The sequence below is a fragment of the Stylophora pistillata genome, chromosome 3 (assembly GCF_964205215.1).
Source record: "Stylophora pistillata chromosome 3, jaStyPist1.2, whole genome shotgun sequence".
NCBI lineage: Eukaryota > Metazoa > Cnidaria > Anthozoa > Scleractinia > Pocilloporidae > Stylophora > Stylophora pistillata.
In genome coordinates this window covers 17,523,056-17,540,883 of record NC_142521.1, presented here as the reverse complement: position 1 = coordinate 17,540,883, position 17,828 = coordinate 17,523,056, and the positions used below count along the sequence as shown (strand labels likewise).

Below are 17,828 nucleotides of genomic sequence, written 5' to 3'. Positions count from 1 at the left end.
TTTATCATGAATTTTTCGTCACATAATTTCGCGCTTTCCAAAACTGATCAAACTGGTCTCGGCGTACGGATATGATAAAAAGTAAAATCAATCTTTCTATAAATATGGGTTCATCAGCGTCATGCAAGTCTGAAAATAAACGCTAGAAGCGTTCAATCGAAAGATAACTTGCTGATCCCTTGTTCAACCATGAAAGAGAAACAAAAAATACTTCAGTTTTCAAGCTTACAAAACAAAGAAACACAATCACGTTTTGAGCTTTTGAGTGATGTCGGTTTAAATTTGAATTCCCCGTGGGATTCTGTTGAAGGACTTTGACTCTAAAAACTGTGCAGAAGGCGTTCAAGAACTTGTAACAAAGATAATAACGTTATGACTTTTGTTGTTGTCGCGTAACGTCTGCGACCTGGTGACATTCTTTGTTGAATAATCTTGTTAACAATTGGTAGTCATTGTTTAGTTTTAAAGTTCAGTCGCTGTGCTTTGGAGAATAGTTCCGAGGGATCTCGGGATTAGTTTATGTTTAGAGCCGTTCCGAAGGATCTGGATATTAGTTTAGTGTTTATTTTTGGTGTTTTTTCCGACCAGACTCATTGTATAAAAGCTTCCTAACAACAAATTAGAGAGATTGCATTGATGAGCAAAGAGCATGGTTAGAGACAAGAGATCTTTAATGTAGGATGGACGTAGTTTGTTGAACGACTCCAAAACAAAAAGAAACAATTTAAAACTCAAAAAATTATACAGGAAGCCAGTGTAGGTTGTTGACGGCCAGTTTGATGTGGCCGCTTATCATATGGCTAGCAGCACCCGTGGGCAAGATGAAGCGAATACTACGTTCTGATTGGCTATCCGAGCGGACAGATGGGCCCATCTTGCCCACTCGGGATTGCCCGCTTTCATCCCTCACAGGGAGAAAAAGTGCGTGGAGAGGACTTACAAAGTTTGTAACTTTTAAACAATGTCGGCGACGAAGTCGTAAAAAGCGGCAGAAGACAGTCAAAATATAGAAAAAAATAAACGAATTTATTTTGTTATATAACAGATCTTTAATTGACCAAACTTTTTCGGTCAAAATGGCTGAAAATATTGCATCTTTGACGGTTGACGGTCAATATTTTGCCCATTTGACGATTGACGGTTAACCCCATTGAGACTCTCTCTTATGTACCTGGAGGAAAACAGTTTTAGACTGTCTTTCTCGATGATGTTCTAACAATATTAAAACCTCCTTTAACCTCTTCTGAGAAACGTAAACATAATGTGACCCTTGGCTTTTCATAATTTGCATAACGTCTGATGAGTATTGACAAACGGATTAAAACATTTATTTCGTGCAGAATTTAAAACCGTTGGTAATCACATGTATCATTTGATCATATCGCATCGCATTTCAGCATCTCTTTGACCTGCCTAAGCTTGTTTCACTCGTCTAAAGCAATTCTCTTTCACAAACGGCACAGTCATACCAATGATGGATTCTAAGATCGATATCGGGCAGGAGAACATTTATCCAAACAGGAAGATGACGAGTCCAAATAGCAAGACGACGCCGAAACCTATGATGATATAATTCCCAGAAACGACCCTCCTTAGGCAAAGCCAGACGTGGAAGTCCAGCCGTGTAAATATTTTGCCACAGTGAAACATCACCGATTATTCTTCATCGCATCTGCAATTGGTTTTGGTCGTGGCAATGATGGCGTCACGGAGCGAATTTTCGACAAGTGCGGCTACCATTTCCCCTTCTTGTAGTACGTAAACACTTATGTACATAAATGCCAAAAGGGTAAATCAGAGGAACTTCCATTTCGATATGATATGAGTATTGGTGTCACTAAGATTTCACGAATGTATCGCAATGGTTCTTTAAAGTAGATTAGTGGTCATCATCATCTCTTAAAATCAATGGTTATCCAACTCCGGTTAAAAGCAAGATGCTTCGGTCTAACACAAATTTAGATAAACTATGTGTCACGGTGTTTTCACAACCGACAGAAAAATACAACTCGTACCAACTCAACTACTTTGTTGACTGACGTAAGAACTACGAAGCGATACCAATAATTAGTGTCATAACTATCCTCTTATCTAAGAGTCCTCTATAAAACTATAACCTCTGTGAACTACTGCACAACTCACAGTTCTCTTCAGAGATACTTGTGACTTATCGAAGTCCACTAAACTTTTCCCAACGTAGCCTTCCACACGGCTGACGATTCCAGCGATAGTAAATAATCGGGAGTCTCGAAAACGCAGACCGCAAACCGCAGACCGCAGACCTCGAAAACGCAGACCTCAGAAACGCAGACCTCCAAAAATCTGTTTTCGACATCTCAAAGAGAACCGGGGTTGTGAAGCAATAGGGACTTTAGGGAACTTAAGCAAACCACGACGGCGACGGCAACGAGAACGTGGGAAAACAATAGATTTAATTGGCAGAACAATAGCCCAGCACAGGCGTTTTAAAACTTTGTACATTTCTTAGCCGTCCCTTGCAGAACAACAACGTGAAATCCCCAAAATTTGCGTAGTCTGCGAAGCGAAACCGCGGCGGCAAATTATTTTAATTTACATTTGGAACTCAACGCTACTTTTATGAGTTATGTTGAGTTTGAGGTCTGGCGCCCCATGAGACGGTAAACACATGCAGCCATTTTGGAAATTCTAACTGAAAGTAGAAACTCAATTTTTAATCAACGTCTTCCGTGGCGTTGCCGTCGTGACTGCTTAAGTTCCCTATTAGGGACCTTAAGAAACCACGACGGCGACGGCAACGAGGACGTGGAAAAACAATAGATCTAATTGGCAGAACAATAGATCTAATTGGCAGAACAATAGCTCAGCACGTGCGTTTTGAAACTTTGTACATTTCTTAGCAGTCCTCTGCAAAATAACGTGAAATTGCCAAAATTTGCGTCGTCTGCGAATCGAAACCGCGGCGGCAAATTATTTTAATTTCCATTTGGAACTCAACGGGTACTTTATACGTCATGCTGAAGTCGAGCTGTGGCGCTGTAAGCTCCTGCAGTAAGCTCCTGCAGCCATTTTTGAAATTCTAACTAAGAGTAGAAATTCATTTTTTGATTAAGCGTAAGGTCAAGAGGGCTGGGTATTGGCCGAGGTCTTTTTTGTTTTGTTTTGTTTTGTTTTTTCCTTTCGTCGATTCGGAAAAACTTGCGTTAGAGCGATTCAAAAGACTTTATTTCGTCCTACATTTATGATATAAGTAATTTTTCAATGAGACAATCGAGTCCTAAGCGAGAAACAATAGTAACACCTGCTGTTTTTCAAACTGTTGATATGAAGCGAAATGTTTGTTGATTAAGTTGTAGCGAGCGATGAAAGTGTCATGGCTTCTGGTAAAAATCGAATGCAATGGACTTCAAGAATGCAACGCTTGAAATAGCCAGTTTGAATACGCGCACTTTAATGTGATATCAGAAACAATGGACGAAGCGATAAGTTACGAGGTCTTTGTTTCTTAGCTCCGCCTTCACAAGATAATGAGCTAAGGTAGTATTCCCTTCGGAGGAAAGCGCGCGTGAACTTCGACCAATGAGAGCTTCCCTGTTTACGCTTCGCCGCTTATTTTACAGATCCATTGACCACTTTCAAAAATGGCTGCTGGATTAATATTCTTTTGTTTAAATTCAAATTAGCCTTTCTGGCCTCACTTGAGATAATGTATTCTTTTGAATTTTGAACTGGAGAACGAAGCCAGAAAGGCTAATTTAAGTTTAAACAAAAGAATATTAATCTGGCAGTCATTTATGAAAGTGGTCTATAACATATTCGCCACTGCAAGTAGATGTCGCGAGAAGCTTCGTTCTTTTTTTGCATTTTTATGAACCTCGATTTCGTCTCGCTCCACATAAACGAAAAAAAAAAAAACACAAAAAAACACAAAACAAAAAAGAACTCGGCCAATACCCTGCCCTCTTGACCTTACGCTTAATCAATAAGACATAAAAATTTCGTAATCTGGAACATAACTGTAGCTGCGGTGTTTTGAAATTTCTGAAAGTTCATAATTTGGAAGACCTAAAAGAAGTGCATTGCGGTACTTAAGGTGCAAAGGTACAGAAGATTCCGAGGGCTCTGTTTTTCAGGAAGCGAAAACCACAAAGTAGATTTTTAAAGTTTTTGATAATAGGGAACTCAAGCAGTCACGACGGCAACGCCACGGAAGACGTCGATTAAAAAGTGAGTTTCTACTTCTAGAATTTCGAAAATGGCTGCATGTGTTTACCGTCCCATAGGGCGCCAGACCTTAAACTCAACATAACGCATAAAAGTAGCACTGACTTCCAAATTTAAATTAAAATAATTTTCCGCCGCGGTTTCGGTTCTCAGACGGCGCAAATTTTGGTGCTCTCACGTTGTTGTTTTGCAAAGGACGGCTAAGAAATGAACAAAGTTTTAAAACGCACGTGCTGGGCTATTGTTCTGCCAATTAGATCTACTGTTTTTCCACGTTCTCGTTGCCGTCGCCGTTGTGGTTTGCTTAAATTCTCTAATAAGTCACAGGTAGCCCAAGCTCACTACTAGAAAAGCGGACGCGACTCTTACCGTGTTGCGCAACGTTTTATATTTGTAAAGGTTTGTATGGGATGTTATCCGTTTGCCTTAAAAGAGAGAAAAAAAATGTCTTGTTTTGAAATAAAATGGACTTACCTTATTGTCTTGTTGTTTTCTTTGTTGATTCCTAGCGTCTCGGGCCATTTTGAAGCGTTTTCGGCGAGTTAGCGCTATGTTGGTGTTCAACTGCTAAAAGAAAGACACCAACATAGCGCTAACTCGCCGAAAACGCTTCAAAATGGCCTGAGACGCTAGGAATCACCAAAGAAAACAACAACGCAATAAGGTAAGCCCATTTTATTTCAAAACAAGACATTTTTTTCTCTCTTTTAAGGCAAACCGAAAACATCCCTTACAAACCTTTATAAATATAAAACGTTGCGCAACACGGTAAGAGTCGCGTTCGCTTTTCTAGTAGTGAGCTTGGGCCGCCTGTGAATAAGTCGGTCGTGTCGGTCACGGGTCAGTGAGATTTCATGTAGGTTACAAAGGTTAAGAAACCAATCGTAGTTTCGCGGCTACTAGTGGCTCTGAAGATATACAATAGTATCGAGAAACACTGCTTTACAGCTTTCACCTAACCGTGAGCTACTGCTCTTTATGTTTGCTTCAGATTAATTGCTGTAGGCACTTTACAGAAACGGAAATACGTTAGCACAAGGCAAAGGTTTATCCTTGACGCATGTAACCAGACCTGACCCTTTGAAAATATGCAACCAGACCTAACCCTATAGACAATAGGCGAGGAAAGTGTCGATGTTTAATGCTGTTTACGGATCTGACAGATCCTTTGGCCGCTAAACAAGGGGACACAGCCATTAGAAACGAGTTCGAAATTCCAACATCTCTGGGGTAACCAAACTATCTTTGATGCTGAGTTTTTAGCCATCGGTAAGGTATGTTTGATTCTCTTGTGATACTATTTAACTGAAACGTTACATGAGAGTAGGGCTTTATTACCAATCACCTTCATCCGTAGTAACTGTACCTACATACAAGCCTTAGATTTCAACTCGATTCTAGAACAGCTGAACGACTTGAAAACAATAAAATTCTTGACTAAATATTCGTGAAAACGCTTCTCTTTAGGTATAACGGGGACAATTTATGTGGGGTGCACCGTAATTCAACTTAAACCGCAGACATAGGTGTTCTCCTGACGGAGGGCTAGCCTTGGAACATGAGCCACAAAATTAAACTCTTTATGGTGCCCAATTTACATTGCATCAACTCAGTTGATCAAACAAATTATCTTGTTCTTCAAATTGTCTCGAGTTAAGACCTTCTCCTACGTGAAACTTGAATTACACCCATTAACATACCCAAGACCCAATCAACCGGCCAGGCTGATTCTGTCGTTTAAACCTCTATGAAACATTAACGGATGGGTACACACAGAAGGGGGTGGGGGTTAGTCTCATCTGATTACCGCCGCCGGTGAGGGGGGGGGGGGAGGGTTATTCTAATCTGATTTATTACAGCCATCTCGTTCCCGAACACTAATTTGTAAGCGAAACATTAGATACGTACCCACAGGGGAGGGGTGGTGGTTGGTCTTATCTGACTACCGCCACCGGTGGTAATCTCGATCGGATTACAGCCGTCTCGCTCCCGAACACTAATTTGTCTGTCACTGCGTAGAAATTTTCCTAATAATCAGAAGGCACAACATGTTCCGCGAGTTCTACTAAGGTGGCTCTTGAAAACAGAAACTCGCCCATCTATATCCCAGTAACTTGCCATAATCTCCTTCTGAAATTTCCCATGCGAGCTATAGCTGATATTAATTACCTTTGAGGTGTAAATACATTACAGTCATTGACGACTTCACGACACTGAAGCGTGATGATGAAACCGGCTACTTTATTCGTCGTGAACTTGCTGGGTTATGCTTAGGGTGTGGCGTGCTCTGAACGCCAAATCATTTTTACTTTGCGACATATAGAATTGGATTCGTGGGGAATGACAATTTTAATGCACAATAACCCGGGAGGAAATGAACAATTGAACAAATCTTCAATTCACGAAAATATTGCAAGTTAACAGACAGCTAACATTGATCGTATTCAGCTCACTGAGTTACAGCAATAATTACAACATACTCATATTAAATTTTTGTTCGGCTAAAAACATACAGATTCATCGTTATATGATAAATATGGTTAGAAAATATACGTTATCGCACCTTTTTCTCCTGTTTTCAGTTGTACAGCCGAGTCTCTCGTCTGTTGCCAGTAAAATCTTTTGAATAAATGTCAGTCAGCAAATACAGACCTGTCTGTTGCTTGCATGCTGAGCGAAAACTGACTGGAACTGGACTGGACTATAGAACCTGGGAAGGTACAGTGTATAGTATTTTGCAAAATTGTTGATGGGACAGGGTTCACGCAAAGATTCTGAAGAGGTGTTCTTTACCTTCAAAAGCACTACAAGAATATATTCAAGGATATACCAGAAGACTAGAGCAGGATGATTCCTCAAGGCATTCAAATTAACCTCAAGTCATTTTCACGACTACCAGGTTTAGGTAACTTCATAACCAATGTCTTACCAACACTAAACACATTCAACGCAGTAAGAGGAATAACTAGTGTACACAGAAAAAATTATTTAGTTCTGATTGGCTGCAGTGCTTATGTTTCATGGGTGCAAACTTGTAACACGAATGCAAATTTCAAATGGTGCACGCTCAAAGCAAGCACTGAGGTAGTCGAGCTTTTGCAAACGCCCAGCTTTCATAACAGAGGATGATTTCGATGGAACTGTTAATTTTTGCTGATTATTGTACGCTTAAGTATCTTTAGAATATTGTTTTGACAAGTTAAAACCAATTTTCACACGTTTCCAAGGAATGAGTGATAGTCTATTCAAAGGTTGAATTTGAAAAAGCCGGTTATTTGTTGAATAACATGGCGCGTCGTCAAAATTTCACTTGTTTTGATTGTCTGTTTACCTGTGTTTTTCGTTTAAATCATTAATAAGTGATGACATGATTTCTCGTGTATTTTGGCATAGATAGGAACTTGTAAATTTGTCAGACTACAAATTGCACTCGCCCAACGGGCTCGCGCAATTTCGCCAGTTTGAAAAATTTACTCGTTCTTATTTATAGTGTATAAATAAGAAAGAGTAAATTTTTCAGACTGGCGATTTTGGGCCAACTTGCACTCGATATCATGTAATTACCCCATACAAAGACGAACGAAAGAAGGGAGTAAGGTGCCAATAAGTTACATCTTTTATACATTTTATATTGACCAATTCAGCAGGTACCAGCCAGAAAGTCGACTGAAAATGGTTGAAATTCATTATTGAACATCTTATCACAGTCACCAAAACAAAGCGATGAAAACCGAATAATCATGTTTCTTTCTTGGCGGTAGCTAGAAATGTGAAACAAAAAGCTGTAAAGATACCTACATGCGAGACCCACACCCCAGCAAGGCACGATATTCTTGACTCCCTCCGTAGAAATAGCGGCTAATAAACGTCATTTTTATTTGCGCGTTTTTAGGCGCGGGGAGGCTGGAAAGAAAGAAAAACGAGGATAACACAAGGTGCTAGACACGCACGGTTGTGCCTTGTGCTTGCCTTCGCTTGTACCTCGTGCGGGCCTCCACTTGTCAGAAACAGGAAAAAAGGAAGAAAAATTACGCCTGTCCTGCAGGATACGAGATCCCTTGAGCCTAGTTTATTTAGGATTTGTCTCCAGCTGGTTTTGGCTAAACTCCATTCTGGTAAGTATCTACTTGGTCCTGCGATTGGATGTGAAGTCTCAGCCAAGAGAGCGAACAGAAAACAATTTAGAATAACTAAAATAAAGACCAGCAAAAAAAAGAGTTTCAGTTTTTATTCATTCAATTAGTTTCTTGTTTCATCTTCGGCGTCTTCCAGCGAACCCTGATTGAAGAGTAGAGACAATTCTCTGTTAGCAAAAAACGCTTTTAATCGTAATGAAGACAAATTAATAACGGGGCTGAGTTTCGAAAGAAACTTTGGTGCTGTTTCGGTGGGTGGTATTACAATAAATTTGGTTGTATCAACTAAATTGATAATGTAAATTGGTCACCGTAGACGTTTGACGTTTGGAGCATTAGCTCTTCGTGAGAGCGAATGACGAAGGGCTAACGTTCTTAACGTCAGCTTAAGAAAATCTCTACGATGGCCAATTTATAATACCAACCATTATTAAACCTAATTATCTTATAATTCTAAGCCAGCTCAGTCCGCATAACTTACCTTTCCTTCCCTTCTTCGTTGCTCCTCGCTTTTTCTTCCACTGCAAAGAAACATGTTACCAGAATTAAAAGAGCATTTCACACTGGGATGAAAGCAAAAATGTATAATTGGTGATTTACAACGTCTGCGCAGAGCCCCGTACCCATGGAATATGGTCAATCTCTTTTTGTTTGGTTGTCACGTGACTGACCGAGCGTACGTACTTACGTACGTGCCTTCACATTGCACGGGTAGGGTAGGGGAGACTATCAAAACGAAGGGAGGGGTGTCTCAGGCGGGTCTTGGCAAATGCACATCTTTTATGTTATCATTAATATTACGAATTCGGGAGCTCCGCTTTTAGGCTTGGCTAAATCTATATATTATCTTTTATCTCTGATCAGGGTTACATTTGGGATCATTAGAAGACACTACCTTGGATTTCGATGTTTTACTGCGTGAACTGCAAGAGAAATGAATACGCATTGAGTGAATCAATGGTGGACTGGTAAGAAATAAACAGGGTCTAAATTAGTAATTTGAATATATCAACAAAGTTGAAATGGTAAATTGGCCACCGTTACGATTATAAAAGCTGACGTTTCGAGCGTTAGCCCTTCGTCGGAGCGAATAGAGGAGTTGTGGGTTGTGTGTACTTTTAAAGGCAGAAAATGGAGCTACGTTATTGGTGGGAACATGGCAACGAGAAAAACACGAATAAATTAGTGGAATGAAAAGCGTTCGTTGATACTTGTGGGATTTAGACTGCTGGTTTGAAAGATGAGCTTTTGTTCAAGAGTTTTACGGCTTTCCGTGCTACTTAAGTGTACGGAAAGACCGTAGATTGCCATATGTTGCTTAGAATGATTAGGTAAATTAAAATGTCTAGCGACTGGACCAACTGGGGTTTCATGTACAAGGATGGTTAGGTGAACATTAAAATTTCCCACACGGCTGGCGCAATTATGACCCATCCCCTTCCGACACTGTAGTAATTTTCAATGAGTGGAAAAGAAATAACCAGATTCTGACCCTAAAGTGAGGATTTCATCGCAAAAGAGAGAAATTAATTACCTGGCCTTAGTCGGGTAATCACCACTCTGTAAAACACAAACGAAACAGTAAATATCACAGCCCAAACAGAGAGAGCCTCTCAAAGAATCAGCCAGAAGATAAATGGCGCGATGATTGCGACTTGGCGGAGAAAACTGGGGATGTGTTGCGTCGGGACGCGACCCGACCCAGTGACCTAAACCTACATGATTTTTTTCACCCTGCCGCTTTCATCGCAGCATTCATTATCGCGCTAATCAAACTGACGAAACAGTAACTATATCACAGTGACCTGAATAACTTTATACTAACCGTTTCATCGTCATTTAATACGGACAAATCAGCGAATGACGTCAGCTCGTCCATGCCTGACTGGGCACGCTCTGACATCTAGGTAATCAATGAAGAAAAGTTCAGTTAGTCAGTAGCGTGCAGGGACCAATAAACAAAAAATCACTTTGAGAGACAAACTGACCTTTTTCTTTTTCTTGGCTGGTAAGCGAAGTAGATTTTCCTCTTCATATCTATGATGGAAGATAAATCAAATATCATGTTAAGTGTCAGCAGGAATTCAAATGGGTACGGTTGGTACTTCCCGTCAGCGAGTGGAAACACTAGCATCAAACTCTCAACTTTAGATGGTCCACAAAAAATCCAGTAGCCGCAAAAATAAATATAAGTAAATAAAAAAGACAATAGCAGACAGCGAACTGTAGCGTAGAAATTCAACGAGCTGTTACAATAAAATTTTCTTGAATGTTTTCAGTGATTTATCTGGAAAGCTCACACCTCTCTCTCAACAAATAGGATGTATTCCTTAACCCCTTAACATCAGTATGCATATTCTCCATACTGTTCTCTGTACATTTCCTAAGTTGCTGACGAGGAGAATTCGTTTATAATCGAGAGCTTCTTCAGTTGGTGATCATTTCTTTTATTCTGGTGACCTTTGTTTGATTCAGGGGTGAAATTAAATGCCAGACAACCAACCGCGACTGGGTCTTTGCTTTATCCCGCGTTTCAGGAAGTTTACTGGTACTTGCTTTGAGTCCTCATTGGCTCATTGTGATATTCAAGTTTCTTCTGATTGGACGTTGTAATTACTTTAGTTTTTTTCTAAAGACACCCAATCTGAATGCGCCCTGAACAAAAACGATAGCGAACAAGCCATAAAGTTTACCTCGTTCGCTCCTCTTCTTCTTCCTTCTCTTTTTGTTTTCTCCACCGTGAAACAGTTTCATCCTAGGAAAAAGAGAAAAACTTAATTAAAGAAGAAATGGTTGACAAAACAGAGTTAAAACAAATTTGTTCAACTATCAATTTCTCTGACCGAGATGGCAACATGTTCTGAGAATAAGTATTTAAAGATTCTTAGAGGCAAATGTAAATAACCATACCCGTATTTCTTGTGGCGCATCACTGTATTCATCTGAAAGAAAAAAAAAAATCATGATAAGCGAGTATAGGTATGATCAATAGTTGCTTCGATGTAGTCGTCTTGTTCTAACCTGCAGTGTAGGCGTGTTATTAGGGCGAGTTAACGTTAAGAAGCACGCGATAGTTTATTCCAGTGGCCATGTTTGCTAGAGTCAACGGTAGGGGAAGTAACATTTATTCCCCACCCCCGCGCCCTCCTTATTTTCTCACTGTCGCTTACCCCCTTGGTACAAATTTCTTTCTCCCCCCAACCTTTCGCTTCCATTAAAATCAAAGACGACGGCCCTAATTTTCGCTATGAAAAAATTGAGCACTGGCCAAAATTACGCCAGCTCTGCAGGTTTGTCTTGTTCAAATGTACTGCACCTCTCAGATCGTGTAAAACAGAGCTTGTCAGAACTCGTTTCCTGGCTCTTTCTTCATCTCTCTCTTTCCTGGTCTTCTTATCATCTTCATCATCTGGAAAATAATCAAAACAGTATGTGAATTAACAAAATTCGAAACATTTGACATTTTGAGCTCGGCAAAGGAGGAAGGAAAATATGTTATTCGTCTTATCACTAGTCTCCCCCCGCAGCCGTTTTTAGTCTCGTCACGCAACGCTCCTCCCCACAAGTTTGTAGGGAGGAGCGTTGCGTGACGAGACTAAAAACGGCAGCGGGGGAGACTATCTTGTCACAAGCATGGGAAAAAGGAAAAAAAATCTGAGATCGTCCATCTTTGCAGCCTGTTGACCCATACTACATTTCCCGTTTCTTCCTCTCAAGCACCTTTAACAAGGCACCCGGCAAAAGTTTGCAACGTGGACTGCAGAGAGGGAATTGCGTGAGGCTTCACAGCTTCTCTCATTTGTTCCCAAAGCTTTCTGTTGAAGTCTTTTGTCCAACAGTGAATAACATAATTTCTAAATTGGGCTATTGAAATCACAAGACTCATTGAAATTACACATTACAAGATTTCCAGACTCACCATAAGGAACAGCAGCTACTTTTGGAGGAACATAAACTTTTGCTTTTTTTGGGGCACCTTCCTCCTCACTGCTCTGTGAATCCTCTTCATCAAGCTTTGTGTAATGATATTGGAAAATTAACAAATGCATTCCTTAAAGCAATTCTATCAATTGTATGACATTTATGGTAACAAATTATGATCATGATCTCAAATACCAAAATATAATTCTCAACAGGTTTGAGAGGGCCCAAACTTTTAATAGATAAGCTGTCTTGTATATTAGATTGTCAAGTACTGCAGAGTGGAGAGATGTTATCTTGGAAATTCACCTATTAAGACTTATTTTTTACAAATAATACACATAATAAATAAAGATAGTTTTTTTTCTCAACCTACACTTCTTGTAGAACAAATAATACAAAATCAACCTTTTTTTAAGTCAAATTTAAAAAAAAAATTGAAATAGTACCTCTTCTACTTAGAGTTATGACAATGGTTAACACAAATTCACAACACGTTCTTGTTGCTTTTTAATGAACACTGACTGCATTAAAACTGCCCATGAGACATACAGGCAACAACTCTATTCAGGAGTACTTGGTGTGAAGGTGAATTTCCATCCATTACATAAACGCATCTGTTTTGAAGTGTTTTGCCTGTGATCTGATCTGATGCACTCATTTGCTATCACCCTGGTGTGGAGAGGGACAACTAGGGTCTAACTTTTTGTAAGATCGTTGAAGAAAATGAATTAGATAATGAAATACATGTACCTTTGAAACCATGTTTTCTGGATTTGGTTTAAATCTCAAAGGATCAATTTCAGCACCTTCAAGGGAAAAGAGAAATGTGTAAGGGAATGATATAAACAACAGGCCCATGAACATGCATATTCATCAAACTCACTGCTGAATTGCAAGACAATGTACCAGACTTGGCCAGGAGAGAATTACTGGGCCGAGTGATGTCACAGCAAGAACGATTGTTAACTTCTTGTATAAGAACATGTGTCTATTGCTGTAAAATGATGTGAAAATGCCGACTCGTTGCATGGTCGCTGGTTGCCCAAATACACCAGATTTGTCTAAAGGCATAGTCAAGTGAATGTAGGCACGTCGATCAAAAGACATTCTTGCTGTGACATCATGAGAGACTTTTAGTAACCAGTATTAACTTAGCCCGGCCTAATCAAAAGGGCGTGGCCAAAGGACAAACTTTGAGGTGGCATATCTCGGGAAATAATTATTTAATCACCCAAAAAATTTTTTTTTTTGGAGATGAATCCTGATAATGCAAAGAATTGAAATATATATAAACCTCTGAGGGTGAATAGGGACTTTAAGACCCAGCTGAGAGCAGGAGGCTAAATATATTTTAACCCTTCACTCCCAAGATCTCATTAGTAATTCTCCCTACTGTCTGTGAGACAATCCTTATGATGTTACTTTAGAGAACTTGGTACCTGATCAACTACTAATCCACTGGTTGATATTTTTCTTTATTCTCATCACTTGTTGGTTTGATATTGTATTGGTATTGTAAGGAGAAATTCTGTCTTGGTCACTCATGCCAGTGAAGGGATTAACCTTCTTAGAGAAGTGATTAGGATGTAACTTCTCTCCACAATATCTGTACATTATCCAACAAACAGGTAGTAAGGATACTCAAACTTATTACTGGGTAGAAGTTGTTATCTTGATCTAACACCAAATTCTTGCTACTAATTTACAAGGAAATGCATCAGGGCTCGACGTTGCGACCTGTGGGGTCACCAATGTGACTAGATTTTATTCACTGGCAACTAACTTTTCACGCCTGATTGTCAGGCTGGCCCCAAGATTTTTTGATTTAGTTTCAAAATTTCTTATTGAGTTCAATACTCTGATACTTTCGTGTTTGCGTATGAAGCTGATGAAATCGTGTTCCATTCTCCTTTTGGCTACTTTATTTACTTAGTAGCAAATGCAAAGTGAAATCTACATGCACAAGTCACAATTATAGTAAACTTTTTTAATGCAAATTTCTGTTGACTTTTGCACCCATGGCAACAAAGCGTTGCGTGACAACCCAAAAGAGAGCTTTGCTGATAAATTATTGTGATGAATTGTATTTTATTGACTTCTAATAAAGTACCATTGAGGTCATGCTGTTTGTCGAACAGACTTCTCGCCAAATCAACTTTTCCCCGAAAATATTGATGATCTTCTTTCGATCATGTGTCAGGCAACAAACTAGATCATGTTTCACCGATGTTCATTCCTGAACATCAATGCAAATGTGAGATGCAAAACAAATGTTTGCAGATTGTGTTCTTTAATAGCCTAATTAAGTCTTTTTGTAATTCTAAAAATTTGTTTAACGGCAAGTGTATTTTATTTCCTGAAGCTTGAATAACTCTTTGAGGGAATTTACAAGTCACTATTTACAGCCGCCCATGGGTAAGCGATGTCAATGCAAACGGACAATGGGAAAGAACCATGGGAAAGGAAGCCTTAAAATATCAACTAACAATAATATTAAATAATAATATCAAATAACAAATAAATAATATCAATAATAAATATTATCAATAATAAATCAATAAATCAATAAATAATAATATCAAATAACAAGTTCTTGCAAAATAATTTTTCTAAAGCGACAGTGTTACAGACCCACAAAAAGATGGTCTCCGTTGGAACTTCTTCAACAGAGTATTTCAGGTAGGGGATCTATGGATTGACCATTGCTAACAAATACGACTATAAACGTTCTCACAGCATGATATGTGAAAAGGAAATTCAGCATTTCACACACACTGAAAACGCTATGCATCATTGACACATCCGACATGTATTAAAAGTTATAAAAATTTTCTCCAAAAATCTTCTTTATTTTATACTTGACTGGTTATTTGCTGTACACAGCCTGTCACAAATCGAACCACAAATCAATAGTTAACGAAACTCGAAACATGTAATTCTAAATCAGTTACTGAGAAACAAAGATAGTTGAAATTACGACAGATTTATTACAAATTTATAGTTAGATCTGTTCATGGAAAAACATCATGCTCCTCCAACAAGTATATTTGTAGACAGATTGTACTTGTTCGGTTAGTTGTCTATCTTCAGTTGTACCAGTTATCATTTCTCAAATCGGAAAACTTAATTTCATAACAAGTGCCATTCTAAGGGCCATGTAGCCCCAGGCATGTAGCCTGTTTTGTAGAAGGTCTTCTCTTGTATTCAGGATTGACTTTCTGTCACTTCTTGACGATTTTGTTGAGGTTTATTGAAAGAACTTTAGTGTATTATATTCTATTTTTTCTTGAAGATAGTTTTTGGTGACTAGAATGCTTGTCCTGGCAACCAAAAATTAAAACTTGGAGGCCAGGTGGCCCCAAGATTTTTTTCTGAAAGTGGAGCCCTGCATATGGTACCTAGAAGGGAGAATTTAAAATCAGAAGGGCTACTGTACCTGACACCACTCCTGTTGTAGCCGTCTTGATCATTTTATCAATCTGATATTTCATTTTCTGATCAATTGGTCTCAGTTTCTCTAAAACCTATAGGAATATAAAATAATTGTTAGGAAAACATCTATAATCACAATATATTAAAGAAAATTTTTACTAAAATTGTTTTTGTATATACTCACTGTTCGTGCTTCAACTAATCTGTCCACAGCTGGATCTCCCTGCCATGAGTTCCCATCAGTTTTTGTTAACAGGTAGTAAGTGAGATCGATAACATAACTGTCAGTGACACAAAAAGAAACAAGGAAAGTTGGTAGCCAGTATTTCTATCTAGTATACTTTTAGTCCCTTAAGTTGCACTGACTAAAAAAGGTTCCCAATTAGAATTGTTACAATAGACAGTTGTTTGATCACAGCCATAAATTTGTGCGATCCAAATTTTACTCAACATTTAATTCAAATCCATTGAGATTTAAGGAATTCATGATAGTATGTACACTCTAAAGTTGACATCTCAGACTTTGAATTCGCAGGAAGACTTGGTAACTGATGAAGTCAGAGACAACTTGTAAGTTGATGTGTTCAATAAAAACTTCTGAAGAAGCCAATTCCAAAAGAATGAATAGTATGACTGGTACTAATAGTGAACGATCGAATTTGACAAGATATTCTTTACGTATCCGGGAGAAACTATACATTGTACATGATTTGACGTGGCAGATAAAGACTTATGTTTAGTGTAACTTGAGTGGTATTCTTCATTGCTGAACTCTACTCAACAATTGTTTGGTCTCAAGGTTGTGCTCTAAGGAAAATTGAATGGAGCCCAGTGCTCTGAAACTGTCAAATCCAGGGTGCCCAGCATATGCTTTGTATGGAAAAAAACTAAAATTCCTGAGTTGCCCAAGAGCAAAATTAAGGTGCCAGAGGCCACTGGGTGCTGCTAGATGACAGCCCTGGGCCTTAGAGAAGGGTATAGGAGACCAGCTAAACCACTCTGAATTTTGGTTGAATGAAGAATTTGGTTCAGGGCATATTATTCTCCTGACTGGTCCTACAAGCCTACAGATATGGCTCTAAAGAAATCCTTACTATTTTTATTATTTTCGTTAGTATTAGTTTATGAAATAATTTCACAAGGTTAACTGGTTGCTTTTCAAGATAGAGGGGCTACAATGAACAAAAAATAATGTCAATAAAAGGAACTTTATGTTTAAAATTCTGACACTCTTTTTTTTCATCAAGGTACCTACCTAAGGAGAAGATGAAACTTAAGTTCTAAAAAACTCACACCCTGAAAAATACAAGATGTAATAGACTGAAATATCTGATATGCAGCTGTTGTATTCGGTGTAGTGAAGATTTTGAAGAAAACAAACTGAGGTTACTGTTGTTTTAGGAATACCTGCTTAGTAATTGGTACTTCTAATTTAAATACCTTTTTGGTTGGTAACAATCCACTTGAAATTTTTACTAGTAAGCTTTCAACCTGCTGGTTTATATCTGAAATCTTATTTAAAAAAATACACAAAGCATACGTTAGCCTTTGAATAAACGCAGGATTTTCTTCAGGCAGTTAACATTGGAGAATCCTAACTCACTGTTTGAAAGGGGGTGTAGGGATAGCATGCGATGGCCATTTACATAATTCACAATTGGGAGGGGGAGAAAGAACTACGATGAATCTTTCCTGAGTAATTTTTTCGTGTCATCAGAACTCTTTTTGAAGGTAAAGAAGATTATCTCATCAAACACGTTTGCGATCGGCGTTTGTAGTGGATTAATTACGTCCTAAGGTTTGTTCGTTTATGGAAAATCAAAGTTGAAAAACCCACGTGGTTAATTTTTCTTACCTTTTCACCCATTTCTCTCATGGCTGAAATGACTTCTGGTAAATCTTTTTCCATCACCTGAAATAAACGTGAAAGGCTGCATTAACAACTACCGTTTAAAAAAATAAACAAAGGCTACAACGAAATTAGTTGAAACATACCTCTTTCGACGCTATCTCGTCCGCCATGTTGGAAAAATGCGTGTACATGAGGCTTTGACAGACTTAGTCGGTAGTTACTTCGGTAGTCGTCGTGTAAACTCCGTAGCATGGTCGATATAATGTCGTTCACCGAGTTAA

The 17,828-nt window shown here is 38.8% G+C and overlaps 2 protein-coding genes and 1 long non-coding RNA gene across 4 annotated transcripts in view; 1 reads left to right on the top strand and 2 right to left on the bottom strand.

Moving 5' to 3' along the window:
- LOC111342558 (glutathione synthetase) overlaps nucleotides 1-6,902 on the bottom strand; it is a 27,927-nt gene extending 21,025 nt beyond the window's left edge. Inside the window, exon 1 of one of the 2 annotated variants that reach the window (XM_022949671.2) lies at nucleotides 6,767-6,902. The gene's annotated coding sequence lies outside the window, so the exon portion shown is untranslated. Of the gene's footprint in view, nucleotides 1-2,142; nucleotides 2,249-6,766 lie in introns of those variants that run through there. The other variant, XM_022949667.2, reaches the window with a different exon arrangement.
- LOC111342605 (uncharacterized) lies at nucleotides 1,349-10,171 on the top strand. Its single transcript, XR_002695971.2, has 6 exons — nucleotides 1,349-1,770; nucleotides 5,195-5,477; nucleotides 6,786-6,921; nucleotides 7,006-7,108; nucleotides 8,096-8,318; nucleotides 9,204-10,171. It is a non-coding gene; the product is annotated as an uncharacterized LOC111342605 (long non-coding RNA).
- LOC111342581 (neuroguidin) lies at nucleotides 8,417-17,828 on the bottom strand. Its single transcript, XM_022949680.2, has 17 exons — nucleotides 17,691-17,828; nucleotides 17,551-17,607; nucleotides 17,136-17,207; nucleotides 16,951-16,991; nucleotides 15,880-15,976; nucleotides 15,700-15,787; nucleotides 13,014-13,069; nucleotides 12,259-12,352; nucleotides 11,656-11,748; nucleotides 11,250-11,281; nucleotides 11,033-11,094; nucleotides 10,328-10,376; nucleotides 10,165-10,242; nucleotides 9,874-9,899; nucleotides 9,235-9,262; nucleotides 8,821-8,860; nucleotides 8,417-8,481 (listed from the first exon to the last, which is right to left on the bottom strand). Exons 1-17 carry the CDS (start codon nucleotides 17,736-17,738, stop codon nucleotides 8,456-8,458), a joined length of 987 nt encoding a protein of 328 aa, XP_022805415.1. The 5' UTR covers nucleotides 17,739-17,828; the 3' UTR covers nucleotides 8,417-8,455.